A 25,751-nucleotide genomic window follows, 5' to 3' on the forward strand; every position below is an offset into this window, starting at 1 on the left:
GCCCCTGCCTGCCCCTTCCCACCTCTGACACCCTCTGGGCTCCTCTTAGGCTCCTGTCCCTCTGGAAATCTTCCTCCCGTGCACCCTGCCTGCCCAGTTCGGGCTGGAACCACATTTACCGCACACGCAGTCTGCAGGCAGGAATACTGAGGCCAACACATCTTTCAGAAGGACTAGAAATTGGTTTTCCCTCTCTACGCCCGTTGCCTCACAGTCTGGTTATGGGGGACAGGGAGTAAGACTAAAGCAGCGCTACAAGCCTGTGATAGGCCCTAAATACATGGAGCCTCAAAACAGCAAAGCCGCAGGGCTGAGAGGCTCGGCTGTTCTTGCAAACTGCTGCACACGGATGCAGCCCACGCCAGAGCGTGTGTCATGCTTTCAGGTCGCACTGAGCAAAGGACCCCCCACGACAGTGCCGCCTGTGGTCAGGAGACAACCCAGAAGTGGGGCAATGGTGCTGGGGCTGGCGACAGGCCGTCTCCTACCGCACCCGGGTGCCCAGAGTCCATGGTGGGGGGGAGCTGGGGCCTGGGGTCACGGGGTCCTAGGGTCCCACGGTCCCAGAGTGCCTACTTCCCGGGTCATGGGGTCCTGGGAGCTCGGGGTCGCGGGGTGCCGAGATCTTAGGGTCTTGGGGTCCGGGGTGCGGAGGTTCCGAGGTCTCAGGGCCCCAGGTCCCCAAGTTCCGGGGTCCGCAGCCCACCGAGGAGACCAGGCGCCCCCCTGAGCGGGCGGCCCGCTCGCTGACGGCCCCCGCCCCGTGGGACGGGCTCCACCAAAGCCCATTGGCCGGCGGCCTGTCCGCCCCGCCCACGTGACGCGGCACGTGACGCGACCCGGAAGCGGCGGGGCGGCGGCGGCGGCGGCGGCGGCATGTTCACGGCGGGGGCGGAGAGTCTGCTCCACCAGGCCAGGTGCCCCGGCGTTTCCCTTGGGGCTCCTGGCGGGGTGGGGGGAGGGTCTCACGGCGCTGGGCGCGCGCGGAGACCTGGAGCAGCCCACCCAGACCCGCCGCAGAGACCCGCGGGGCGGGGAGGCCACGCCGTCCAGGCCCGGGGGGAGGCCCGGGGAGGGGCCCGCGGGTCCCCGGAGGCGGCGGCGCCTGAGCAGCGTCGCGAAGGGAGCGTGCCGGGCAGCGGGGCGGGGCCCCCGACGTCCAGCGGCGAGGGAGGGGATGCCCAGGGGCAAGGGCATGAAGCCGCCCGGAGGCTGGCGAGCCTGCTGGCCTTGAGGCCCGCGAGCTGTGCGTGCCGCGCGCAGGAGCCTGATGCCGTCCGAGGGCTCTGGGGAGCCAGGGGCGGGATCTGCGATGTACAGAATCGCTCTGCTGCGGATGCATGAGGGAGGGTCCAGAAGTCACCCACCGCCTCCTGGCCCCCGGCTGGCCCTGGGCTCCCACTGACGAGTCGTAAGCCCTTTGCTGGCGCCTCACCAGCCACGGGAGAAAGACTCAGGCTGGGACCAAACCCCGCCGTCCATCTGACAGTGTAGGACTTGACGTCACTTGCTGAGAAGAAAACGCAGTCAGAACCACAAGCCGGTGGTAAACTTTTCTAAAAAACCCTAAAATTGGATCTGGAGCTGGACCAACTGGTGGGAAAGACTGGGATAGTTGAGGCTGCTGTAATTTAAGGAGACAAGATCTTGAATGCAGATTAGGTTCTGAAGGCTGGGAAGAGGGCAAAAATCTGTGGTCAAAATAACCCTTGAAAGTCTGCTCAGAAAGTGCCTTGTGGATTCGTAGCACCATCTGTGCCTCCTTCCCCGTTGGACTCCAGCATTCAAGCTCCAGTATTACAACTCGAGCTCACTTGAATTTAGGGGCTGTGTTACGTGAAAATAGCATCTCACTCAACATGTGACACACGCCAGCGTTCTTGCCAAGAGACGCGTAAGAACTGAGACCCGCCCAGAACCTCCCCGGGCTTCCCTCTCCCAGCTCACCTTCTACTCCAGGTCATAAATATGCAGAATGAATAACACTCACTATCTAAATTCTTAATCCTCTCTCTGTCTCGGGTGGGCGAGTGGGGGGGTTGAGGGTAGCGTCTGGTTCAATGTCCATAAGTAAGATGCATGACTTACGCGATTTGTCTCCACTAGGGTTTGAGGAAAGCTAGTCGTTATCAGTTAGGTCTTACTGGTTTTCACTGTATTCCACTCTCATTAAGCCCGTGATTTGGGGTGGCACTTTAAAATAAATTGCTAACGTTCAGGAGTTAGGATTTGTAGTGAATTTTAGTGTCTGAACTTTTTGGCGATGGAAAGCAAGGGTGGAAAAAGTCACCAGAAGCATCTCTCGTAAGCTGAAGACAAGTGAAGGAAGTGGGACTCGGAGAAGGGGTGGACGGGGGTGTGCGGCAGGTCAGGGGAAGTTTCCAGAAGCCCGAGACAACTAATCAGAGGCTCTGCGTGAGGACATAACCAGCGAGGGATATTTCAGGCAGAGGGTCTGTGGGGAGGATCAAGAGCAAGAGAGACAGGACTTGTGGTTCTTAGAGAAGTAAGGCAGGCCCAGGACCCTGTAAGCCTTGTTAGTGTCGGTAGGAGTTTGGGTTTGAAAGCACTGGGGAGCTATTGAAGGGTTTGAGCAGATTGGACTTTTAGAATCTCACGACCTAGAGAATATACTGGAAGGGATTCATTGGGATGAGGGGTACCACCATTCTAGGAAAGAGTCTCCCGTGTTATTTTGAGGCATCCTGGAGGCTTCTCGCTCCGTCTCGTTAGCCCGGTGAGAAACAGACCTGACCAGGCCTCTTGTCTTTCTGCGTCCTCATCCCACGTGTGACTGTTGTGTTTGTAAGAAATGAAAATGTGTTAGGAGGTGGGAGGGAGACCGGAAGTGGTGGGGAGTTCACTGAGTTTCATCTGCCAGCCTTCAAGTAAGAACAAGGAACACAAGAAGCTGCCCCAGGCACCTAGCCGCAGATGCTCGGCCAGCCTCCTCGTCAGCCCAAGGCTGGAGCGGCCCCGTCTCTCTTGGTTCAAAATTCCGGGTTCCTGAGCTCGAGCATCTGATTGGTCCAGCCTGGATTCGGTGGACTTCAGCCGTGGCAAGGGGGCTGGAGGGGGCCCTCCTCCGAGAGCACCCCCCCAGAGGTCCCTAGTACCATGTTTCCTGGGTTTGTCTTTCCTTTTGGACTGGAACAGAAACCCAAAAACCAGCTTTCTGTTTTGAGATTTTGTTCAGTATCTTACTTCTTGTTGATGCTCAGTAGGTATGTTTTTTAACGAAGCAGAGTGAATACCAGGAACTGTAGTAGGCGTACCTGAGAACAGGTCGCAGTGTTTGTCCTCTGACGTAGCAGATTCCACTCTTGCTCCAGGACTGGAAGGCTCATTGAAGGAATCTTTTTGAAAAGCAACTTATTTCAGGCTACTCTTCCTTTTGACTCCTAACATCAATCGGTTTTAGTTCTTCTGCTCCTGGGACAACAAAAAATCCGGAGGGGTGGTGTCGCCGTGACGGGGTCTGCTGTAGCCGCTGGCGTGGTGGTCTCCCGACAGACCTGCCCGCAGGGGAGGGGAGTGACCCGACGACGGCCGCGTCCCAGGGAGGGAGGATACGCGGGTGGTGGCCTCGCTCTCCCACAGGACACCCGGGCTGCTCTGCTCCGTGGGGATGTTCCTCCAGCCCCAGGGCCGTCTGTCACGGCTCAGGGCAGCATTTCCGGCTCTTGTGGCCGGGTCCCCTGACACCAGGTTGCTGATGCCCTGCTCTTCGTTTAGGGAGATCCAGGATGAGGAGCTGCAGAAGTTTTGTTCCCGGGTTGTTAAGCTGCTGCAGAAGGACGACCCGGGGCCCGATGCGGTGGACGCCCTGCAGAGGCTCTTCCTCATCGTCTCAGCCACGAAATACAAGAGGAAGTGAGTGTGATGATCTTCGGGAGGATGCAGGCTCCCAGCACGTGAGGCCAGCTTGGTGGGGGCTACCTGTCCGCTCATGGCACGTGGGGCCTCGGCGTCTTACACCCGCTGGAAGCGATGCTCACGGCGCTCACATATGGAGAGCTCTCTCTGCCGGCCAGGGGGCCCCGGGTCTTCTCTGGGGGGCCGGCGCTCCCATGGTGACATGCCACCCGCCACGTGGCCTTGCCCCCCCCCCGCAGGCTGGAGAAGACGTGCGTGGACCTGCTGCAGACCACCCTCTGCTCGCCCAAGTGTCCCGAGCAGCTCCAGTTCCTCTGTGCCGCCATCCTGAGAGAGAGGTCGCCCGCTGACAGCCTGAGCCTGTCCTGGGACCACGTCCAGAGCAGCCAGCAGCTGAGCCTGGTGGCCTCTGTGCTCTTGGCCCAGGTGACACACCCGTTCTGCCCTTGGCGGCCCTGGGGTGTCCACCAGCCTCCCCCGTGCCCTCCTGCTCTGTCCCCCCTTGCTCCCGGGGAAGTGGCAGGGCTCTGGGCTCCGGGCTCCAGGCAGGCTAATTCCGGCTGCCCTGGTGGTGACGCTCCTGGACGCGGTAAGAGGGGGTGTTTCGGAAACAAAGATGCTCTTGGAGCGGCGGCCTTCAGAATCGGCAGCCCCTTCCCCGGTGTTTTCAGACCGGATGACTTGTTGCCCACACACTCAGGCGGGTCATCGCTTCACACTCCCCCCGTGTTCCGTTTGAAGGGTGACAAAAAGGAGGAGGTCCGAAGCGTGGGCCAGCACGCCTTCAGAGTCCTTGAGAGCCGGCAGCCCGAGGGGCCCAGTCTGAGACACCTGCTCCCGGTCTTGTCCAAGGTCACGCACCTGGCCCCGCACACCCTCCATGAAGGTAGTCACCCTTCCCGAGAGGCCTGTGCGGGCGCAGAGAGAGAGGAGCGCCCTCGTGGAAGGGATGGCGGAGAGGCAGTCTGGGGAGGCCCGAGGGCCCAGCACCCTGTCCAGAGCTTGTTTTCTAGAAAGCTCTGCGAGCGCCCCTGCAGCCTGAGTCTGTGGGATTGACGACTTCCCGCATGTTGTCCCCGCCCACCCCCCACCCGCAGACCAGACCAACCTGCTCAGCAAGAGGCTGGTGGAGTGGCTTCGCTACGCGAGCGTCCAGCAAGGGGTCGCACACACTTCCGGAGGCTTCTTCTCCACACCCAGAGCCCGGCAGGTGAGCCTGGAGACTCAGAACCTCCCTGTCCCTGGGCGTCCCTGTGCCACTTTGGCCAGCCTTGCCCCCAGGGTCCCGTCAACGCCTCCTGTCCTTCCACCTGCCCTGGTTCCAGAAGGATCCCTCTTTTGTGTCTCCACTCGGGTGGGGGGGGCTTTGGGTCACCAGGGTCACAGCCCCCCAGCCCATGATGCTGTGGGCCAAACCCGCTGGCGAGATCACTTCTCTGACGGAGGACGGCGTCCACTCGGGTGCCAGTGTTTACGCGTCTCACGGGGGCTGCCCCAGTCCTCGAGAGCGTGAGGGCGGGGCTCCCACTCACACGCAGCGCCCCCCCGCCCTCCCCGCTGTGAGCCCGTTGCCCCCCGCACCCTCCCGGCCCGGGTCCCCACAGCCCGTCCTTCCTTGCCTCCCGCAGCCGGGCCCTGTCACCGAGGTGGATGGGGCGGTGGCCACAGATTTCTTCACGGTGCTGTCCACGGGCCAGCACTTCACGGAGGACCAGTGGCTGAACGTGCAGGCCTTCTCCATGCTGCGGGCATGGCTGGTGCACAGCGGCCCCCAGGGCCCCAGCGCCCCGGACGCAGGTGGGACACGGGGGGGGACGCGGGGGGTCTCTAGGCAGGAGGTGGGCGGGACCGGGTGTGCCCCCGGGTGACACAGGCAGCGCTGGCCGAGCTTCGCTGGCACCGGGAGGCCCGTCCCCGTCGTGCGGGCGAAGCCAGAGCGACCGCTGAGGGCAGACGTCAGCAAGCGTGTTCAGACAGCTTCACCAAACCCCTTCCCCGGCGCAGACCGACCGGCGGTGTAGACAGGCTGGACCTCGCGGGGACACGCCTCCACTGCATGGGGCGTCCGGTGAGGGTGGAGGCGGCTGCGGCCGGGCGAGGCCTAGGTACTGCCGCGGGGACTCCGCGCCCCTCGAGCACCTCGTTCTGTCTTCCAGACGACAGGTCGGAGCTGGAGGGCTCCACCTTGTCCGTGCTGTCGGCCACCTCCACCGCCAGCCACCTGCTGCCCCCCCGGGAGCGGCTGAGGGAGAAGGCCTTCGAGTACTGTCAGCGCCTCGTGGAGCAGAGCACGCGACGTGAGTCCCGCTGTCGCGCCTCCTCCCCCAGGGGCGTCTCGGGCTGCCTGTGGGGGGCTGGGGCCTGGACAGCCTCTGTGCCGGGCGGAGGGGGGCTTTGTGTTCCTGGCATGAACCCCGGGGAGCTGGGCAGGGGGCAAAGCCTGTCCCCAGCCCACCAGGCGTCCGTCCCAGCCGCCCGTCCCTCCGCTCCCAGTTTGCTCTCCGCCGCCCCCTCGAGCTTCCAGAGCAGGGTGCCTCTCACTCTGTTTTGATGCTGACCGGAGACCAGGTGGCTGCCTCTCTTCCTTCCCCAGGAGCCCTGAGAAAGGGGGACGCGGACCTGCAGAAAGCCGTACGTGCCGGGCGGGGCGGGCGGGCCTCCCGTGTGGCTCCCCTGTGGCTCCCCGTGTGGCTCCCCTGTGGCTCCCCGCGTGGCTCCCCTGTGGCTCCCCGTGTGGCTCCCCGCGAGCTGGGCCTCCGCTCCCCGCAGTGCCTGGTGGAGGCCGTGCTGGTCCTGGACACGCTCTGCCGGCAGGACCCGTCCTTCCTGTACCGCACGCTGTCCTGCCTGAAGGCCCTGCACGCGCGGCTGTGCGGGGACCCGGCCCGGGCGCGGGCGCTCCTGCCCATCGCGCAGTTCTTCCTGAGCCACGGTGAGCCTCGCGGCGCCGGGAGACTCCTCTGCTTCGTGCCGAAGCTCGGCCCCTCTTCCTGTTTGTGGCGCCGCTTCCTGGTTGTGTGGCCCGGGTTGCTTTGAGGGACCGTTAGCACCCGATAGGAGAGTTTTTAGATGGGTTTAGGGAGCGGATCGACGTTTCACACCAATCTTAGATCTCTCTTTGCCACGAGAGTTCACGGGAGTTTCGTGGGAGGTGCTGTGAAACCAGCATTTTCCAAAGAACGTTCCACGTCATGTGACTTGGAGGGATTGGGCAGTAGCCGGAGACTCTCGGGGAGAGCTGGATGCAGCTCGGCCAGGGCTCCCCGTGCAGCACGGACACCTCAGGGCCCCTGGTGTCCGGGACTCTGAGGGCCCCACTCAGCAGCAGGGGCATCCTCGTGCCGAGCCGGGGACTCTCGTGCCGGGGCCTGGGCCCTGACGAGGCCGGTGTTTCAGGGGAGGCGGCCGCCGTGGACTCGGAAGCCGTCCTGCAGCACTTGTTCACCAGGGTCCCCTGCGAGCTCTTCCACAGCCCCATGCTGGCCTTCGAGTTCGTCCGCTTCTGCGGGGACAGCCTTCCCCTGTTCGGCAGGAACCTTGACATTCTCAAGCGGAGCTTCCCCAACCTCTTCAAGGCACGCTCGGTTGTCCTCGGGCCGGGGAGGGGGGCCGGCGTTGGGGGCGGGGTGTGGTGCCTCCCGCTCGTCCTCCCTCCGCGGAGGCGGCCTAGGATGCCGGCGGAGGGCCAGGGACGGCCCGGGGGGGGTCCGTGTGTCATGTAGGAACAGCGTCCCCGCCAGGGAGAGCCCCATGCTGAGCCCCGTTGGAGCAGCTAGGCTGGACTGTGGTTGATTCTAGAATTTGTCCCGATTATCACGTCAAGTAGGCTCCTCACATGGGAGCCTTGCTTGCTGTGCTCAGCCCTTTGTGCTGTTGGCTTTTTTTTTTAAGATGTTATTTATTTATTTGACAGAGACACAGCGAGAGAGGGAACACAAGCAGGGGGAGTGGGAGGGGGGAAGCCGGCTTCCCGCGGAGCAGGGAGCCCGATGTGGGGCTCGATCCCAGGACCCCGGGACCATGACCTGAGCCGAAGGCAGACGCCTAATGACTGAGCCACCCAGGCGCCCGTGCTGTTGGCTTTTGACGCGTCTATTGTGACTGGCCGTGGTCACCACGTGGTCTTTGCAAATTCAGCTGGAAAAACAATGACAAGTAGAAAGTGGTTGCTTTACTTGTTGGTACAGAAGTGAACGCAGAAGCAGAGTAGCGACAGAAAACCGATCGAGGTGGCCCAGGGAGAGTGGGGGGCTGCTGATACCCCTGCCCATCCGGGACCGAGGCGCTCTCCCTTGCGGAAGCCCGTGGGCTCCAAGCCGATGGCCCTGCCGCTGGGCCACGCGCCCCACACGGGCCCTCCTGGTTCCCACCGAGCCGCCACGCTTGTCCCTGCAGCTCCTGGCCTGGAACAGCCCGCCCCTCACCTCGGAGTTCGTGGCGCTCCTCCCGTGGCTGGTGGACGCCGGCACGGCCGTGGAGATGCTCCACGCGCTGCTGGACCTGCCCTGTCTGACTGCGGCCTTGGATCTGCAGCTCAGGTGAGCCCGAGGGATGACGCCTGTCCCTGGGTCCCCTCCCCATTCCCTGCTGTTCCGTGAGCTGCCCCGATGAGAGCGCCCCTCTCCAGCCCTGGGCCCTGGAGCCCCCGGCCTGTCTCACTTGGCGGGAGAGCCTCACCGTGCAGGGTGCCGGGCCCCAGGCCCCTCCCGGTCCCTCTGAGGCTCATCGATGGCACGGGGCGACACCTGCTCTGTGTGTCCACGAGGGCTGGGGCGAAGTCGGGCCTGTGCCCAGAGCCCGTGTCTGAGCCCGGCCTCGGGCATTTGCTTGCCCACAGGCTGTCAGCGGCTGCGTGTGACAGGCCGCTGTGGGACACCTCCCTCAGGAACCCCAGCTGCCTGGAGGCCTCCCGAGACCCAGAGCTCCAGGCTCTTCTCCAGCACCTGTTGCGGGCTGAGGCCAGCGGAACCGTGCAGAGGTGGGGGTAGGGGCCGCTCGGGCTGGGGAGCGCCTGGGGCGAGGCCTGCTGCTGGGCGTCCCCGGCCCCACGGCCCTGGGCGGGACAGGGGAGCACCTACGTGTGGTCAGAGCCTGTCCCCGGGGTGGGTGGGACGTGTCTAGGGACATCTGCCCCTGGGCCTTGCGCCTTCTGACCTGAAGAGGCCCCTGTGGTCGCCCCCCGCGCCCCGCCCTTGGCAGGCACCAGCCACGCCGCGGGGGCTCGCGGGGCACGGGCCTCGTGCTCAGCTCTGTAGCAGCACCCCGACTCGGGCCGCGTGAGCCTGCGAGGCAGGCGTGCTGAGTCCGTCGTACAGATGGACAGGCCGAGGGGTAGTGCTCCCCAGGAGCGGGAGGGCCAGGACTGGAGCACGGCGTCCTGAGCGCACTCCCTGCGGCCTGTGGGAGCGGTGCTGCTCGAGGGGCCGGCGGCCGACGACGGGAGCAAAGCCGTCAGCAGGGGGCGGCATGCGTGGTGACAGGGTGGCCCCCTCCCGGGAGGGCAGCGCACACGGTTTCAGAACTTGGTCTAGGCCACGGCACGGTGATCCCGTTCCCTCTCCCCTCCGGCACCAGCCGATCGTTGGCACGTGGAGAGCATGTCCGGGGGCCCCGGGGGAGCGGGAGGGCGGGTACTCGGGGGGACATGTGACATGTTCTCCAGGTTGGCACCACTCCACCAGCTGCTGCAGCCCATGACCAGCTGCGCCCGCGTGGTCCAGTGCGCCGAGGCCGTGCCCACCCTGCTCCAGGCGTTCTTCTCCGCGGTGACCCAGGTGAGCCCGCTTCCAGACTCCTCCATTCCCGCAGGGGCGCTGGCCCTGGGCCTTGGCAGAGCAGGTGTCCTTGAACGCAGATTCCGCCGTGGATCAGCAAGAGGCGCCAGGAGGGGTGGCACGCGGCCTGTCCCTCCCCGAGAGCGGCCCCGGGGCTGCCAGACACAGCCGGGGCCAGAGAGCGTGGGGGAGGGTGGTGTCGGCTGAGTCTGTGTCTCCCTCCTGACCCCCAGTTTGCCGACGGGGCCCTGACCAACCAGCTGGTGCTGGTGCTCCTGGAGAGAAGGGACTCCCTTTACCAGGTGCCCCAGTATGAGGCCCGTGTGCACAGGTGGGCCCTCCCGCCGCCCAGCCCCAGCCCGGTTTCACTGCCCTCCCCCCCGCCCCCCCAGCCTGCCCCGCCTCTGAGTCCCCACCCCCCCAGGCTGCACCCGCATTCAGCTGCCCTCTGCAGTGCGTATCCTGCCGCCCCGCATCACCCCAGGCCCAGCTTCCACACGCGCTCCTCTCCCCGGTTCCTCCTCCCCCAGGTCTGTAATCTCCGGTCCTGGCCCCGGTCCCTCTCCACGCAGGCTTCCAGACCATCTGTCCCCCTTTCCGAAGGCCTGGTCCACACAAACCTGCATCCACGCCACTCGCCAGCCCCAGCCTCCCCCACAGTGGGCCCTTTAGGGGCCGGAACCATCTGCACCTCGATCTGGTGCTCAGAGGCTTTCCCCTCCACCTCCCGGCTCTGGTTCTGGATGGGGGCCGCGGTCTGGGCCCGGGGACGGCTGCAGCCCAGCAGTGTCCTCCCCGGGCAGGGTGCTGAGCTCACAGTTCCTGGCCCTGTGCGCGCTGCACCCGTCGCTGGTGGTCGACCTGGCGAAAGAGCTGCTGGAGTTCGTGGGGAGCGTGAGCAGCGTCCACAGCAGAGGGGCCATGCTCGCCGCCGTGGTAAGGCTGGCCACCGCGCCACCGCGCCACCGCCCCCTCCCCTCCCGCGCCGGGGTGCCTGCAGGGGGCTGAGGCTCTGTGCCCCCCAGGCCTGGGCCGTCGGCGAGTACCTGTCCGTGTCCTGGGACCGGCGGTGCACCGTGGAGCAGATCACCAGGTTCTTCGAGGCCCTGGAGGCCCTGCTGTTCGAGGTCACCCAGTCCCGCCCGTCTGCCGCCCTTCCCAAGTGCCCCCCACAGGTCATCGCCGTGCTCATGACCACGCTGACCAAGCTGGCCTCCCGGAGCCAAGACCTGATTCCCAGGTACAGGATGGGGCAGAAGGGGAAGGGGAGCTGGCTCCGGCGCCCTCCCGGTGCCCGAGGTCTGCACGCAGCCCGCAGCACGAGGGCTCCGGGCGGACACCGGTGGCGTGGGCGTCGTCCCTGCGGCCTCACCTCTCCCAGCTGACGCCCCACGACCCGGACGCCTCGGGGGTCTGGGCCCCTCCATGAGGCCTTGGGTTTCATGTGAGGAGCGCATCTGCCGCTGACCGACCGGCACCCGCTCACCCTCAGGGTCTCTCTGTTCCTGTCAAAGATGAGGACCCTGGCGCAGAGCCCAGCGCCGAGCCCCGTGCACGGTGAGGAGGACGCGGGGGCCATCTGCACGCGGGCCACCGAGCTGCTGACCCTGCTCAAGATGCCCAGCGTGGCCCAGTTTGTGCTCACGCCGAGCGCAGAGGTGTCCGAGCCCCGCTATCACCGGGACGCCAACACGGCCCTGCCGCTGGCCCTGCGCACGGTCAGCCGCCTGGTGGAGAAGGAGGCGGGCCTCCTGCCTGCGTGAGGGACGGTGGCCGGGGGGACAGCGGCCGGCCGCAGATTAAGAGCCTGGTATCAGGGCCGAGCGGCGGCTGCCGTGACCAGAGGGCAAGTCAGGAGGGGCGCGAGGCCCGGGGAGGAGGCCTGGGTGGGTCTGGGTCCCTCCGTGCTGTCAGGGCTGTCCCGGCCTCAGCCTTCGGGTGTCTGGGGTTTGTCTCTGCTGAGCTGTGTGGGGAGCCAGGATCTGGAGCCCTCCCGCTGTTGGCGGCTGGACGGGGCTGCGTGGTCTGCTTCTGGCTGCTCCTCGCTCGGGGGCAAGAAGAGGAACAGCAACAATAAACCTCTTTCAGAAAGTCCGTGTGTGCCCGAGGCAGGGGAGAGGGCCGGGAGGCCCGGCCCTGGGCAGGGGCGACCACACACCTGGGGCCGTTTCTTCCCACCGAGTCCCCAGCGTCCCCGATGTTACAGAAATAGCACGAATGTGGGCGATCAGAAAGGGAGCCGCGTGACCCCCCCACCGGAGCGGCTGCCACTGGGAAGGGCCTTTGCTCGGGGTCCTCTGAGCCCGCCTTCTGGTGCTGCTGCATGAGCCGCTGGGCTCTTCGGGCCCGCAGCCTCCCGGCCGCCGGAGGTAGAGGGCAGGGCCAGGCCGGCGGGACCCCGACACCTGCCGCCGGAGCCTCAGAGCAAGTCCGGGGTCGCTCTGGCATTGTGCCGAGTGGGGGAGACACGCTGGGTGTGGTGGCGCAAGAAACGTGTCGCCGGCCCCTGTTCCCTCCCGCCTTGGACACCAGCTCCCAGGGCTGCACCTCAGCTCCGCCGGGCGCGCACACGCGTCCGGGCCGCCGGGTGGCGCTGCTGCTCCGCGAGCCTCTGCCCGGCCCGCCGGCGCCGGCCCCGCCCCTCGCCCCGCCCCCAGGCCCGGGACCCGCGACGCCGGGCCGCTCGCGCGCCGGAAGCAGCTGCGGCCGCCGAGGACGTGGGGGGCGCCGGCCCGCAGGGGGTGTTCGCCTCGGCTCCGCCTGGCGTCCCGGCCTCAGGACGACTTCCGAGAGACGGCAGGTGACGCGCCCGTGGAGCGGAGCGGTGGGCGTCGGGCCGGGACGCGCCCGGGGCCACCCTGGTCCTCCCAGGACGGCGCAGACCCAGCCCTGCGGCTCCCCGCCCCCCGGGGCTCCAGGCCGGGTCCGCGGACCCCAGCCCCACGTTGACCCCGCGTGGCCCCGGGCCCGAGTTCGGGAAGGTCCGGGTTGAGGATGCGTGTTCACCTAGAGAACGGTTTCGGCTTCGCAAGATGCCTGGGGGCCTGTCTGCAGTTAGTGCTCGGCCTGGAGCGTTTTCGGATCCTCAGGTCCCGGAGGTTTGGGTCCCCAGCCCGCGTGAGAGCTGGGTGGTGAGCGCGGGTTTGCCCTGCTTCCCGGGGAGCCGGGGCCGCTCCAGAGACCGTCCCCTCGGGTTTGCGTCGCAGGCTGACCCGCCGTGCCGCCCGAGGGTCTAGACAGAAGCCGCCCGAGTTCAAGCCCTGGGGGCTCCCGAGGGGCAGACTGAGTCTGGGGCTCAAGTTTTCACCCTCTTCTCGCCGTGGGCGGGTGGGGGGCGGCGTCGTACCACCCACTGGCGGGGGGCTCCCTGTGCCATGTGCTTGGGCGACAGGCTGTGGGCACAAGTGACAGGAGCCTGAAACGTGCTGGGGAGCTGGGCTCGGCTCGTGCGCCCTTGCCGTGCGCCGTGGCCAGAGCACCCGCGGCCGGAGGTCGGGAGCACCAGCGGGAGCCGGAGCCGCTGCGGGCTGTGCGGATGGGGGTGAGTGGGTGCTCTCCAGAGCGTTAGGCAGCGGCTGACGTGGAAAATCAGGCTCCCTGCGCGTGTTTCCTCGTCTGGAAAACGGTGGGGGGCGCCGTGAGCCCGTGCGTGCGTCCCCTCCCCCGGCTCCAGCCCTGGGGGCTCAGTTAGTGGGGCCCCCGCTCGGCCCCCCGCTTTGCCTCCTTCGCCGCACGGAGCGGTGAGCAGCTGAGACCGGCGACCGGGCGGCCCTCCTCAGGCTGCTCTCGGCCTCCCTGAACTTGGCCCTTGCTTCAGTTTGGGGCTTTAAGCATTTTCCTTTTGGGTCCAATCATCGTGTTTAAAATGAATTTTTAAAAAATGCGTGTTATGCAGCTTTCTGGAAACTCAGCCGGTGGGGCTTCTGTGGAGCCGCCGAGGGCCTGGAGCAGGTGCGGGCGCGCCCCCCTCCTGCGCTCACCCGGGGGCAGCGTGGAGCTCGGGGCCGGCCGTCCGTCTCCCGCCCTGAGACCCCCGCCTCCCCCAGGTCTCCGTGCCTGCCAGACAGGAGGACCCTGGCCCCGAGCCCAGCCCCGAGCTCCGCCCCCGCTGCGTGCGGCCCCTGCCGAAGACACCTGGCGCGCGGGTGCCCGAGCCCCACCGTCCCCGCGACCCCCAGCACGGCCAGCTGCCTGGTGGAGAAGGGACAGTGAGCTGGGGGACGCCGGCCAAGCCGCAGCTGCCGTGAGCGGAGGGGCGGGTGGGGGAGGCGGCCCCGGGTGCCCCGAGTGGGTCAAGGCTCCCACTGCCACCGCCTGGCTCGGGGGGTTCTAGACCTTTCTCTGAACTATGCTGAGCCTGTGAGGAGCAGGAGCTCCTTGCTTCGGGGCAGGGTGGGGGGCAGAGAGTGGGGCAGGGTGGGGGGCAGAGAGCGGGCACCACTAGTGTCCTCCCGGGGAGCCCAGCCCCGCGCCCATTCTAGCGCCACACGCCGCCACCTCGTCAGATTACGAAAGATAGTTTATTGAATCTATACGTTTCCATTAAAATCTTCAAACATAAAAGCTCTGTAACAAACATCACAACTTAGTGTTATCGGTCATATAAATAAAATATACACTAAGATGTACATCATCCACAGCAAGGACCACGGGGACAGCTTGGGGGCAGGTGGCCGAGCCTCAGGGCGGGCAGACGGGCCGGCACCCTAGGGCGGCGGCGTGCGGAAGCGGATCTTCTTGGCCGTGTCCGCGTCAGACTTGGCAACCAGAAACCGCATCTTCTTTCCCCCGTGTCGGATCAGGTCCACGGCTCTGAAACCCGGCGGGCGGGGCGGGGGGGACAGGATTCACCACAGGCCCGGCCTCGGGGCGGGTGAGGCAGGCGGGGTTTCCGGGGGTGCCTGGGATGGGGGACCACCCCCTCCGTGGGGGTCCCTGCTGGGGCTGCTGTGTCGGCGGAGGTCAGTGGAGCCGCTGAGCCTCCAGTCCCTCGCCTCTAACGGGGGGGGGGGGGGTCGTGACGGGACCTGCTCGCAGGCCCGGGGCTCCCCTGGCCGCTGCGGCACGAGGGCGGGGGTACCTCAGGTAGGTGACGCCCCTCAGGCTGCTGCCGTTCACCTCCAGGATGCGGTCCCCCAGGGACAGCCGGCCGTCCGCCGCCGCGGGACTGCCCGGGAGCAGGGTCTGGATGTAGAGCCCGGGCGCGCCCAGCGGCGTGTGCTGGGGGAGAAGCAGCGGGTCCGCGGGGGCTCAGCACTGGGCAGCCCCCCCCCAGCCCCTGGTCCCCGGCTTTCCTCTGGTGCTGACCATGAGAGCGGGGGGCCACTCACCATGCCGTCGATGAGGCCCATCCCCAGCCCCGAGGGGCCCCGCTCCAGCTCCACCACGAAGACGTAGCAGAAGTCCTCGGCGCTGGAGCCGCGGCTGCTCGGGGCCGGAGGGGGCTCGTCCTCGGGGCCCACGCCGTCTCCTGGGCGGGCAAGAAAAGGGGCCCCTGTGCACAGCGCCGCGGCAGCACGCCCCGTCCCCGGAAGCGTGCTCACAGAGCCCCGGCAGGGAGGGGTGCAGCCCCCCGGGGCCCCGTGTGCCTGCGAGGGGCACCCCCAGCACCCCCACGGCTGCCCTGGGACACGAGTCCCTCTCCGGCCACAGAGCAGGGGGCTCTGCTCAGGCTCCCGGCACAGAGCTCTCCTGAGACCCTGCCCCTCCCTCTGCACCTCTAAGTGGGGACTCCGTGTCCGTCCACCCCCCCATGTCTGAGCCTGCCCCCTTCTTGAGCCGGGGCCCCCCTGAGGGTCCTGTGCCTTCTCTCCCCAGGACGTCAGAGCTGTTGGCTGCAGCCCAGCACCACGAAGCAGGGGTCCGACCGCAGGCCCAGCTCCACCTGCGTGAGCCCTGCCCTCGGGACACACTCCGTCCAGCCCACGTGGGGGCACAGCCCCCCCCCACACACACACCTCACACCTTCTCTGTGCTTGTCCCCTGAGCCATCCTTCCTCTGCCCTGGGCGGAGCAACCTGGTCCCACAGATGGCTGCGTGTGGCCCGGCTGCCCTCCGGCGTCCCGGGCTGTGGGCGAGCGTGCACAGGCACCACAAGCCCAGGCCGAACATGCCACTGGGACCTCGTGGGCGGCACGACCCCAAGCGGCTCTGCCAGGTGGCAGCAGGGCTGGGTGCAGGCGTGAGCCCGGAGACACGTCTCACCTTCTGGAGCTGCGCTCCTCCTCCCTTCCGGGAGCGCTTTCCCACAGGTGCCGCCAGGCTCAGGCCAGTCCGGGACGGCGGGCTCGAGGCCAAGCGGGGTGCTGGGAGGTGTCAGCAGGCACGAGGAGTCCCCGTGCGAGGGGCCAGCGTGGGGGCCCCCGCAGCTGTGCCTTCCCGGAGGGCCCTGTGTGCGGGGAGCGCCCGCAGAAGGCAGAGCGCGCACCTGGCCGGCTTCACGGGCTCCCCTGGAAACGAGCGGGCAGCTCTGGCCCTCGGGGTGCCCCTCCGGGGTGGTGTGGTGCGGGCCCTGGGTGGGGGCGGGGGTGGAGAAAGCGCTCAGGCACTCAGCCGCCCGGAGGGGCCCCGGGAGCTCCCAGGGGCGGCGCCCCCGTCCGCCCCGTCACCAGGTCCGTGCCCCGACAGCCGGGCCCGGGTACCTCGAGGCCCCCCGGCTGGGAAGGTGCACCGACGGGGCCGGGCTTGCTGCGCAGGCCCCACAGGAAGTGGCGGACGTAGAGAAGGTGCTGGTAGATGCTGTCGTCCAGGCAGTCCGCCTCCAAGTCCACCTGGAAGCCCTCGCTCGGCAGCACGATGGGGGGCGGGTTTTCGTACGACTCCAGGACCTCCTCTGGGGCGGGGGGGGGGGGGGGGAGGATGAAGGGACCAGCCGGCCAGGATTAGCCTTCCTGCCCCTCCCCAGGCGCGCCGGCCACCCCACCCCACCCCGGCGGGACTGGGGACACCGCCGTGCGGCCTCCAGCCAGAAGTGACCTGCCCAAGCCAGCCTCGGCCCTTCTGCACCCGGTGGCCGCCCAGGACGAGGCCAGGCTGCCCCCAGCGGCGTGCCCACCACGGGGCAGGCCTCAGAAGTGAGGAGCCCAGAGTCCCGCTCAGAGCACTCGCTCCATCCAGGCCGAGGCCCTGGGGGGTGGGGACCCTACTTCCAGCTGCGTCTTCTCTCTTTTAGTTTGTGTCATAACGTGCATCACGCAACAGAGACCCAGAGAGGCCGCCGCGGGCCGTGCGCGTACACACACGTGGCCAGCACGCCAACTGTGCACGCGGGGTGCTGGCCCCGAGCGAGGCCGCGAGCTCAGGCTCCTCGATGGGGAGGGGGACCGTGGACTCCGACCTCCCGCTGTGGGGTCTCCGGGTCCCCAGGTGGGGGATGGGGCAGGGCGCTCCCAGAGGAAGGTGGCCCGGGGGGGAGGTCCTAGATGCTCCGCAGGCTCCTCCAGGAAGTCCCCCGGGGAGGCTCACCTGGCCTGAAGGCATCGGGGCTGTCCTGGGCACCTGGCTCCCAGGCGCTCATGGGGCCCACGGCCGAGGCCAGCTGGTACTGCGTCAGCAGCCGCCGTAGCTGCGCGGGGCTCAGGGTGGGGAACGCGGCCCGCAGGTCTGTCCAGCTCATCTGGGTGACAAGCAGCAGTCATGGTCAGAGGCCCCTGGATGGCGCAGCCACACCCCCGGGGGGGCTTCTAGGTGCTCTGGGGGCAGGGGCAGGGGCAGGGGGCCCGGGCTCCCTGGGCACGTGCTCTCAGCTCGCTCACGCAGGGCCTTTGGCACCGTGAAGGCGGGTGAGGTCAGCAAGGGGGCCAAAGCCCCATGGGCGTCCAGGGTGAGAGCCGGGGGGGTGGCTGTTCCTGGGGGGCGGCCGGCATGCACCACACCCAGTGCGCTGTCCACCGGACGTGCCTCTCCCCACGTCACCTCGCGGGGCTGGCAAGGGCGGCAAAGAGCCCTGGGGATTCGGGGAAAGAGAGGGGGTTCCCGCCTCCCAGCGCGTAAGAGACCCGACCCGCCAGGCTGGGGACCCCGAGACTGGCTCTGTGGGCGGACAGGGAGGCTTCCTTGGGGGGGGACCAGCAGCCTGAGCTTGTGCGCAAAATGCAACAGCTTGCACCACTCCCTGCGACCCTGGTCTCCACGGGCCAGGGAGGTCCCTCCTCTCTTGTTTTCTGGAACCCTGTCTTCTACTTCCTGGGCTAATTCTCGTTTCTGTGGCACAGGCCCTCAGCACTGCCCCTGCCGTCAGGGGAACCGGTCCACGCTCATGCTCTCCATGGTGGCGACTCCCTCGTCCCCCAGCTTCTGACGTGGCCCTTGAAAGTCGGAAACCACTCTGACCGCTGATCCTCGGCGTGTGTCCTGTCTTTATTCTTCCAGGAAGTTCACAGGCTTCTCGCGGCCGTGGTCCCCACGCTGCGGCACTGCGCTCTCCAGAACCTCGGGGCGGGTGGGCCTGGGGACGTCTCGGTCCCCCCTATGCCATGGCCACGACCTCCTACTGTTCGGAGCCTGGGCCTCGCTGGCAGGTCCTTCTCTCGTCCCATCTTTGCCTTCACTCCTGTGCTTCCCTCTTTTCTGGGTTTCCTGCCAAGGGGCCTGGGCTGTGGGTAGCAGGTGCCTTTGCCAGAGGGACAAGCGTGGCCCAAGGCTACGTTGCGGGGGGCGCAGGGCAGCACTGGGAGCACACCCCCCGGCTCAGGACAGCCTCTGTTGGCCCGAGGCGGTGCCCTCTGGTTTTCTCAGTTCCGAGAACCCCGGCTTCCCTCCCCCAGCCGTGCGGCATCCAGGGCTCGTGTCAGGGCGCCAGGGGCCTAGCACGCTCCCCTGTCCTCCTTCCCCCGAGTGCGGACACATGTTCTGGGTGACTTCCTGGACTCGGTCTCCGGATCTTGCCTCTGAATCCTTCCTCTCTGCTGCCAGCTTTAGTTTCCAAGAATCCTTTTGGTTCTTCTATTTATAGAATGCAGTTATCTTACGGACACTAAGTCTTCTCTTTATGAAGATGTATTTTAAGTTTCTTCTCCCTGAGAAGTCTGTTTCGGGGGATGGCAAACTATGGCCCGAGGCCTGTATTTGTAGGGCCCTCCAGCTAAGAATGGTTTTCACATTTTATGAAGGGCTTAAGACAACGAAGAATTTGGGATGGTGACTCTCTGTGGCCCACAGAGGCTAAAGTACCGACCACCCGGCCCTTTACAGAGAAGCCTGCCAGCCTGATCTGTGCCCCCCAACCCCTCTCCCCACATCCGTCTCTCCTGTTCCAGAGCGGGAGCTGAGTCTGCCTGGCCGGCTCGCGGTGGGACCCGGGTCTGCATCCCCCGCCCGGGCTGTCCCCGACCACCCAGCAGGCCAGCACCTGCCAGCACCTGCCGCGGGGAGGGCACAGGGCCCCACCGAGCAGGCACCGGCCCGCGGCCTCCGGCCCTCAGATGCCCCTTGGCCCCTAGGAAGCCCCCTTTCCAGAACGAGACTCCTGGTGTCAGGATGACGCCTGGTCTCCTGGCCTCGAGACCCTTGGTCGTCAAGGCTCTAGAGATCGGCCCGGGGCTTCTGGCGGTGTGAGGGGGGCAGGCGCCCAGCTGCACAGGAAGGGGCGGCCGAGGACCCAGCGCTGCTTTGTCGTCGTCCTGTGCGTCTCGTGCTGACGAGGGCCCGTGACCTCGGCGCGCGTGTCCGTGGGGGGAGAGCCGTGGCGAGCTCTGACCGGGCAGCCAGGCGCCCCCACTACGAATAAATGTTTTCCTGGCACGATGGAGATGCAGTCGTTCCTACTCCTTTTCAGCGTTCGCTCTGAAGATGTCCCCTTCCTCGTCTCGATGCTGGCGGTTTGTAATTTCCCACTTTATTACACTCTTCGAAGAGCCCCTCTTGGCCTTCTGCTCCTCTGTCGTCTGTTCACAGACCTTCTGCGCCAGGATCATCCTTCTCGGCCCTGTTGTCCCCGTCGCGCGTAAGGGCTACACAGTTTCCCCAGGAGCCAGGCTTCTCCGCTGCTCAGGCGGTCACCCACCTCCTGGCCTCCACGGGGCTCGTCTCCTCCGCGCTCTTTGTCCCCCCGGGGGCTTGTGCCGCCAAGAAGCCAACCAAATGCCTATGTTGCATCCGCGATCCGCACACATGTGCCCGGTTTCTGAACTGTCTCTAGTGAACCCATGTGTCACTTTTAGAATTAAAAAAAAATCCAGTAACTTACAAGACACCTGAACAGGACCTAGTCCCCAGCACGTGGCAGACTGTCCATATCCGCTGAGCGATCCCTGGCCGGGGGGCCTCGGTGTGACCAGCACAAAGCGGAGGTCGCCGTGCGGGTAGCTGGTCACACCGCGCGGTGCGGGGCGGACAGCAGCTGCCGTTACGGAGAGCCCCGGTGACCCAAACCCAGATGACCCCTGCCGTGTGGTGGTCCTCGGGCAGAGGCGGAGGGTCCGACCCTACAGCAGACCGGCAGGGCCGCGGTCCCCGCAGGAGCGTCCTGCTGGCTCCGCCCGAGGTGCCCGTTTGGTCCAGACGCTCCCGGCAGCGCCGGCCGTGCGGGCCTCTCCACGGCGTCCCCGGGGCACACTGGGTGTTTCGCCAGGCAGGAAGGGACACCACTGGTTTGGTTTCAGGGATCACCCGTGACGACAAATGCGCACTCTGACAGTCCTGGGGGGTCAGACGCCCAGCAACCGTGGGGCCCAAACCGAGGAGCCAGCAAGGCTGCCTTCTGCTTGCGCTCCTGGGCCGTCCGAATCAGCGGAGGCCTGTTCCAGCGTCCGGAGGCCGCCACAGCCCATGTCCCTCTTCAGAGTCAGCCGGGCCGTCGAGTCCCTCCTCCCGTCCTCTCTCGGACCCACGCTTCTGCCTCCCTCTCCCACTTCTAAGGGTCGTGTGCTTAGACGGGGCCCAGCAGACAAGCCGGGGTAAGCTCCCCATCTCGGGGCCCCCAACCTCAATCACACGTGCAGAGCCCCCCGTGCCGTGTGGGGTCCGACATCGCTGGGGCCTTCTCCTGCCGGCAGGTGGGGAGGGCTGTGGGAGGGGAGCCACTCCGCGAGCTCTCAGGGGCCCGGAGGCCAGCTCCGGGTTTGTCGGGCACCCCCCTACCTGGATGAGCTGTGCGCGGGGCGTGGCCAGCAGGTTGAGTGTGCAGGAAAGCTTCTGGAAGAAGCGCTCCCCCGCCTCCCCGCAGCCGGCGCTCCTCATCCACTCCAGCAGCTGGTGCAGGCGGGTGCAGGCCTGGACGCCTCTGGGCCAGTGGAAGCAGCTCAGAGAGGGGCCTGGGAGCGGGCAGGGAAGGTGACGCCCAGCTGCTCCCCACACGGCAGGCGTGCCCCCCGCCCTCCCCAGGGGGCTCCCCAACGCCTGTCCTCCCCGACTCCAAGCCTCTGGGGACAGGCCTGACAACCGTACGTGGGTTTCCAAGGCCACTAGGCTGCTTCTGGACCCCTCTCTGGGGGTGGAGGAGGGGGGCACGGAGGGGGTTGGGACAGCCACGGAATCCCAATGCAGAGACTGTCCACACCTATAGCCAAGACGCCTGCTCCCACCCGGATCCTGCCCTCGGAGCCCGACCAGCTGGGGACACACGTGTGCCACGGGTCTGCACGCATGGCATGCTCATGTCCCCGTGTCCCAGCGGGGCCCGTGGCTGGAAGAAACTGGCACCCCGAGCCCCTGGCAGTGAGGAGCCTGGGGGGGCAGAGGCCAAGTCCCTTCTCTGAGCCCGTCCCTCCTCGCTCCCCGGGGGGCTGTGTGGGGGTAACAGGAACCAGGAAGGGCCCGAGCAGACCCCACCCCACCCCGGGGCCCGTGTGCAAACACTGACGCACACTCCTGATCTGCCCCGGCCTCAACCTGCCCGCCAGAACCCCAGGCAGCGAGATGCCTCGGCCCCCCAGCACCCCCACCACCCGCTCAGCTTCTGCAGCAGGGGTGGGGGTCCCCGCACTCCCCACCCCAGGCCTCACCCTTGTCCAGGAGCTGGTTGAAGAGCAGAGTGCCGGAGAAGAAGAAGAGGTAGGCCAGCACCTGGGAGGCAATCTCGGGGTGCACCCGGAACTGCCGCAGGAGGTCCAGGGTGGCCTGGTAGACCGACACGACGTGGCGCAGCTCCTCGGGCAGCTGGGGGGCGGGGCACCAGCTCTCCTGGCGCTCCGTCTGGAAAGGGGGGCACTCCAGCAGGGCCGGGAGGCAGACGTACAGGGACTGGGGGCGAGAGGGAAACCCCAGCTGCACACGAGCCCCCCGCCTGGGCCAGATCGCGGGTCCTGCTGAACAGGCCCCAGCTGCCCGGGGCCACGGGGGCTCAGGACGAGCTCCAGCTAAAGCAGCAGAGGACACCAGGAGGGGCACAGAGCCCCGGCCAAAGGGCTGCTGGAGACGCCCCACAGGTCTTGGGGGGCTGCACCCCTCCTATCAGACAGAAGGGTGGCAAGGGAGCAGCCGGCTGGTCCCCCGAGGGACCACACCCCCCGCACCGGAGCACCCCCCCCGCGGAGCCGAGCCGGGCGCAGCAGCCTGGGGGCCAGGCAACGGCCCCGGTGGAAGGCCTGGCAGGACGGCAGCACCCACACTCGCCTCGGGGCTGACGGGCAGCTTCGGCTGCTCCCCAGAAACAAGGTGAAGGCACCACCTCTGAGGGGAGTCCTCGCTGCCACTACGTCTCAAGGTGATCCTGGGGTGACGGGTCAAGGACAACACGCATCCCCACTCGGACCCCCAGGGCACATGGGTGGGGGGCTCCTTCCTGTTTGGCCAAGACACTGAGGCTGTGCCCTTCCCAACCCAGGGCTCCACGCAGCTGGGAGCAGGGAGCACGGGGCCGCCTGACTCGACCGTCTGAGCTCCGTGCGGAACAGACAGGGGATCCGGTTCTCCAAGCATCGTCCCCAGCGTGTGTCTCCAACTAACCCCTCCTGCTTCCCGCTGGAGAGCAGGGCGGCTTCCACGCCACCACCAGGTCCCTCTAAGTTAAAACTCAGTCTCAGCAAATCCCCTGGGCTCCCCTGGACAGGACCACCTGCCACAGGGGCCCCTCCTCTCTCCACTCCCCTGCCTGCGCCCCCCTCCTTACCCGGAGGCTCCATTGTCCTCTCTGCCCACCGCAGTGCCCACCGGTGCCCACGGAACACGCGCTCCACCTTCCAAATCATTGCCCAGAGCAGCCAGCCCTCCAGCTCCCCAACACCGCGGGCCCCTGCGCAGCCGGCGGCCCCGGACAGGGGTGGGGCGGGCAGGGGGGCGAGGGGCTGGAAGCCGGGGCTCAAGTGTGTGGAGGCAGCCGTCCAGCTCAAAATCCTCAGCCCCCCGCCCCGGGGGGAGAGGAGCACACCCTGCCGCGTGTGCCAACGAGCCGGCAGCGCCGTACCTTCGAGACGTAGTACACACACTGCTGGAAGGCGTACAGGATGACCTCCTCCAGGACCGCCATGGCCTCCTCGCTGGCCGTCAGCGTGCAGGAGAACAGGGACTCCTTGGAGCCTGCGAGGAGACAGCAGCTCACGGTCACCGTGTGGGGACGTGGGGGGCGCCCAGTTACCCCCGGAGTGCGCCCACCCAAGCCCCCATGCTGGGTTTGGGGATGCGATAACCAAAGCCAGCCCGGCCGGCCGGCCGCACCCCCGATGGCCGCACCTTCCCGGGGCTCCGGGGCCGAGATGCTGGCCGAGGCGGCCGGCCCCGCGCTCCCAGGCCCGGCAATGCTAAAGCGACGCGAGGCCCATCGGAAGCTCGTCACTGACTAGATCCCGGACCCCTTGTCTACTGAACCAGCTGCCCCAGCAAGAGCAGATTCTGCCCCAGTCCCCCTGCGGCCACCTCTCACCCCGGACGCAGGTCAAAGGAACACCGGCCAGAGCTCCAAAGGAGACCGTCACTCCACAGAAGCGTGACGTTTCCAAGAAGAGAGAAACCAAATGGCCTGCGTGCCCCGTTCTGCCCCCAGCACCCGGGAGACTGCAGGGAAGACACTGCCCTGAGAGCAGGATTCTCGACAGCCCCCTTCATGCAGGTCCCCCCGAACAACAGGCCCGGGTGGCTGGGCCTCCCCGGACGGGCGGGAGCTGAGCCTGGGGGGCCTGCCCAGCGGGGAGATGGGGGTGTCAGCGGATGCCCGGTGATGCCTTCCCTCTGGGAAGGCTTCTTGTAAAGGGACCCCAATACCAGAGAACCCCACCAGGGCGGAAATGTCCTGAGGGGCCTCCAGAACGTGGGGACACGCGGTGCCCCACCAGCGCTTAGCAGGGGTGCCCGTGGCCTGGACGCTCCACCTCGTCTCCACGCTCTCAGAGCCTCACTTCATCACGGGACCTGCAGGGAGGCGGCTGCGCCGTCTCACTACCACACAGCGTGGGCCCCACGGCCTAGGACTCTCGCGCCAGGGCTGGGACGGAGCTGCTGGGTCTGGCGGGGCCTCCCCGGAGCACGGGGACCCAGACCACCCACTGCTGGACAAACAGAATGGAAACAGCATGCGAGTCCATCAGAGACCCCACCCCTACAAACAGGGATGCATCCCTGTTCGAGGCACTTCTCTTTCCAGGGCTTGGGGCTCTCCCGCCCCTGGGCCCACAGTGCACCCCCAAAGGCCTCACTCCCCAGGAACCTGCCTGGCTTGGGAAGCCAGAGGCCTGCCCGCCCCGCCCAGGGTCCTTCCCAGAGCCCAGCCTGTGGGGTCTCATGTGGGACCGAGCCTGGTGGGGTCTGGCTGCTCTCGGCAGCCTCACTGGGCTTCAGAGGAGAGGCAAATCAGGCAACTTTGGGGCCCCCATGGCTTGGGGGAGCAAGAGGCTCTTACTAGGCCGCTGGGCTGCAGCACCCCAGGCCTACAAAAACATGCCAGGCTGCCCACTGCTGACCATGGCACCTGCAAACCAAACACGACCCGCAGCCGATGGGAGCCAGCAGGAACGGGGCCAAGAAACCAGATCCAAACCTTTTGCCTAGAGCGGGGCCTGGGTGGGGGGCCTCCTACGTGGCCAGCTTGTCCGAGAAAGCCCACCTCTACCCCCCGTGTAGGCATGGGGCTTCTGGTGGGAGGAGGGCTGGCAGAAAGAGCAGGAGGCCAGGACTCAGCAGCCACGGGGAGGCTCCCAGCAGATGCCACACGAATCTCTCAGACGCCACTGGAAAACCAGCTGCAACACTTGTACCCGTGGTGTGGGCTCTGCTGGGGTTTCCGACCAAGCTGACGCTCGCACGAGCCTCGCGGAGGGCCGGGGGCCTGCACTCCGGGCCCCCAGATCCACAGGTGCTGAGGCCAAGCCGCAAAGCTCCCAGAGAGCGCTCAGTGGATAGAACAGCCCCCACCCCCGATGGGCCCACCTTCCGTCTGCCTGTAGGAGGGAGGTGTCCTGGATAAGAGCTTCGGACAACAAAGATTGTTTGTGGAACGAAAAGGCGATTTTCCAGTGTTCAGGACATAACATCTGTTTTCAGAATTCTTCCCACAGAAATTTCCCGCTGAAGGTCAGGAGGCCGAGACGCGACTCTGACCTCGCCTCTGCCCTCTGCTGATGTGATTTTTCCTCCGAGCCCTCCAGCGCCTGCACCGCGCGGGACATTGTTTGTGGGACGCTCAGATCCGGCTGTGGCTTCCCAGCCCGCGGGGTCCCAGGGGTGGGCCCCGGCCATCCGTGTGCTCGCCCCCGCATCGCCTGGGCTGCACGACATCCAGGCCCCAGACCAGAAATAACTTCCTCCAAGAGCAGAGGCCGCAGCCAAGGAAGCGGAGCCCCCATCAGCCCCAAGTAGCCTTTTTCATGAAACAGACGCAGGGTCCCTGTGCCCAGGAGGCAGGCCCAGTGGGGCCCAAAGACCACAGCCTGTCAGCAGAGCGTGTGAAATCAGGGCAGACGAGGTGGGCGTCAGCAGGCCTCACCCACCAACACTGTGCCCAAAAGCCAGCGAGGGGGCAGTCCCCCCAGCTGACGCTGCTGGGCCAGAGCAGGTGGGACTCCCTGTCCACACCCCCAGCCTCCTGGCGTCTTGCACACAAGGGCCGCATGCACTGGAGACAAGCCAGAGGCCTGGCAGCTCCCTGGCCAACGCCACGTCCAGAAGAGGTGCCCCTCCGCTCGGAACAGCTGGAGGCCCCCAAAGCCAGGAAACCGGCGGCTTTAGGCGCA

General features: G+C 66.8%; 2 protein-coding genes across 3 annotated transcripts in view; one reads left to right on the forward strand and one right to left on the reverse strand.

The window, feature by feature from the left end:
* Positions 1-829: 829 nt before the first annotated feature.
* AP5Z1 (adaptor related protein complex 5 subunit zeta 1) lies at positions 830-11,741 on the forward strand. The gene is made up of 17 exons (XM_036116559.2): positions 830-917; positions 3,736-3,873; positions 4,116-4,302; positions 4,618-4,762; positions 4,974-5,086; positions 5,505-5,673; positions 6,033-6,173; positions 6,470-6,507; positions 6,646-6,808; positions 7,273-7,451; positions 8,272-8,414; positions 8,714-8,854; positions 9,539-9,650; positions 9,884-9,981; positions 10,454-10,586; positions 10,676-10,890; positions 11,143-11,741. The coding sequence occupies exons 1-17, from the start codon at positions 877-879 to the stop codon at positions 11,411-11,413; spliced, it is 2,427 nt and encodes an 808-aa protein (XP_035972452.2). The 5' UTR covers positions 830-876; the 3' UTR covers positions 11,414-11,741.
* A 2,410-nt stretch (positions 11,742-14,151) lies between these two features.
* Positions 14,152-25,751, reverse strand: part of LOC118551042 (monocyte to macrophage differentiation factor 2) — a 116,786-nt gene continuing 105,186 nt past the window's right edge. For both annotated transcript variants that reach the window (XM_036116541.2, XM_036116544.2), the window contains exons 7-15: positions 22,994-23,106; positions 21,594-21,831; positions 20,731-20,903; positions 17,116-17,266; positions 16,293-16,483; positions 15,856-16,162; positions 14,981-15,120; positions 14,731-14,870; positions 14,152-14,462 (exon numbers count right to left, since the gene is read on the reverse strand). In XM_036116541.2, coding sequence (XP_035972434.2) covers positions 14,357-14,462; positions 14,731-14,870; positions 14,981-15,120; positions 15,856-16,162; positions 16,293-16,483; positions 17,116-17,266; positions 20,731-20,903; positions 21,594-21,831; positions 22,994-23,106 — 1,559 coding nt within the window. In that variant the 3' untranslated portion in view covers positions 14,152-14,356. The remainder of the gene's footprint in view (positions 14,463-14,730; positions 14,871-14,980; positions 15,121-15,855; positions 16,163-16,292; positions 16,484-17,115; positions 17,267-20,730; positions 20,904-21,593; positions 21,832-22,993; positions 23,107-25,751) is intronic.

The sequence above is a fragment of the Halichoerus grypus genome, chromosome 6 (genome assembly GCF_964656455.1).
Source record: "Halichoerus grypus chromosome 6, mHalGry1.hap1.1, whole genome shotgun sequence".
Lineage (NCBI taxonomy): Eukaryota > Metazoa > Chordata > Mammalia > Carnivora > Phocidae > Halichoerus > Halichoerus grypus.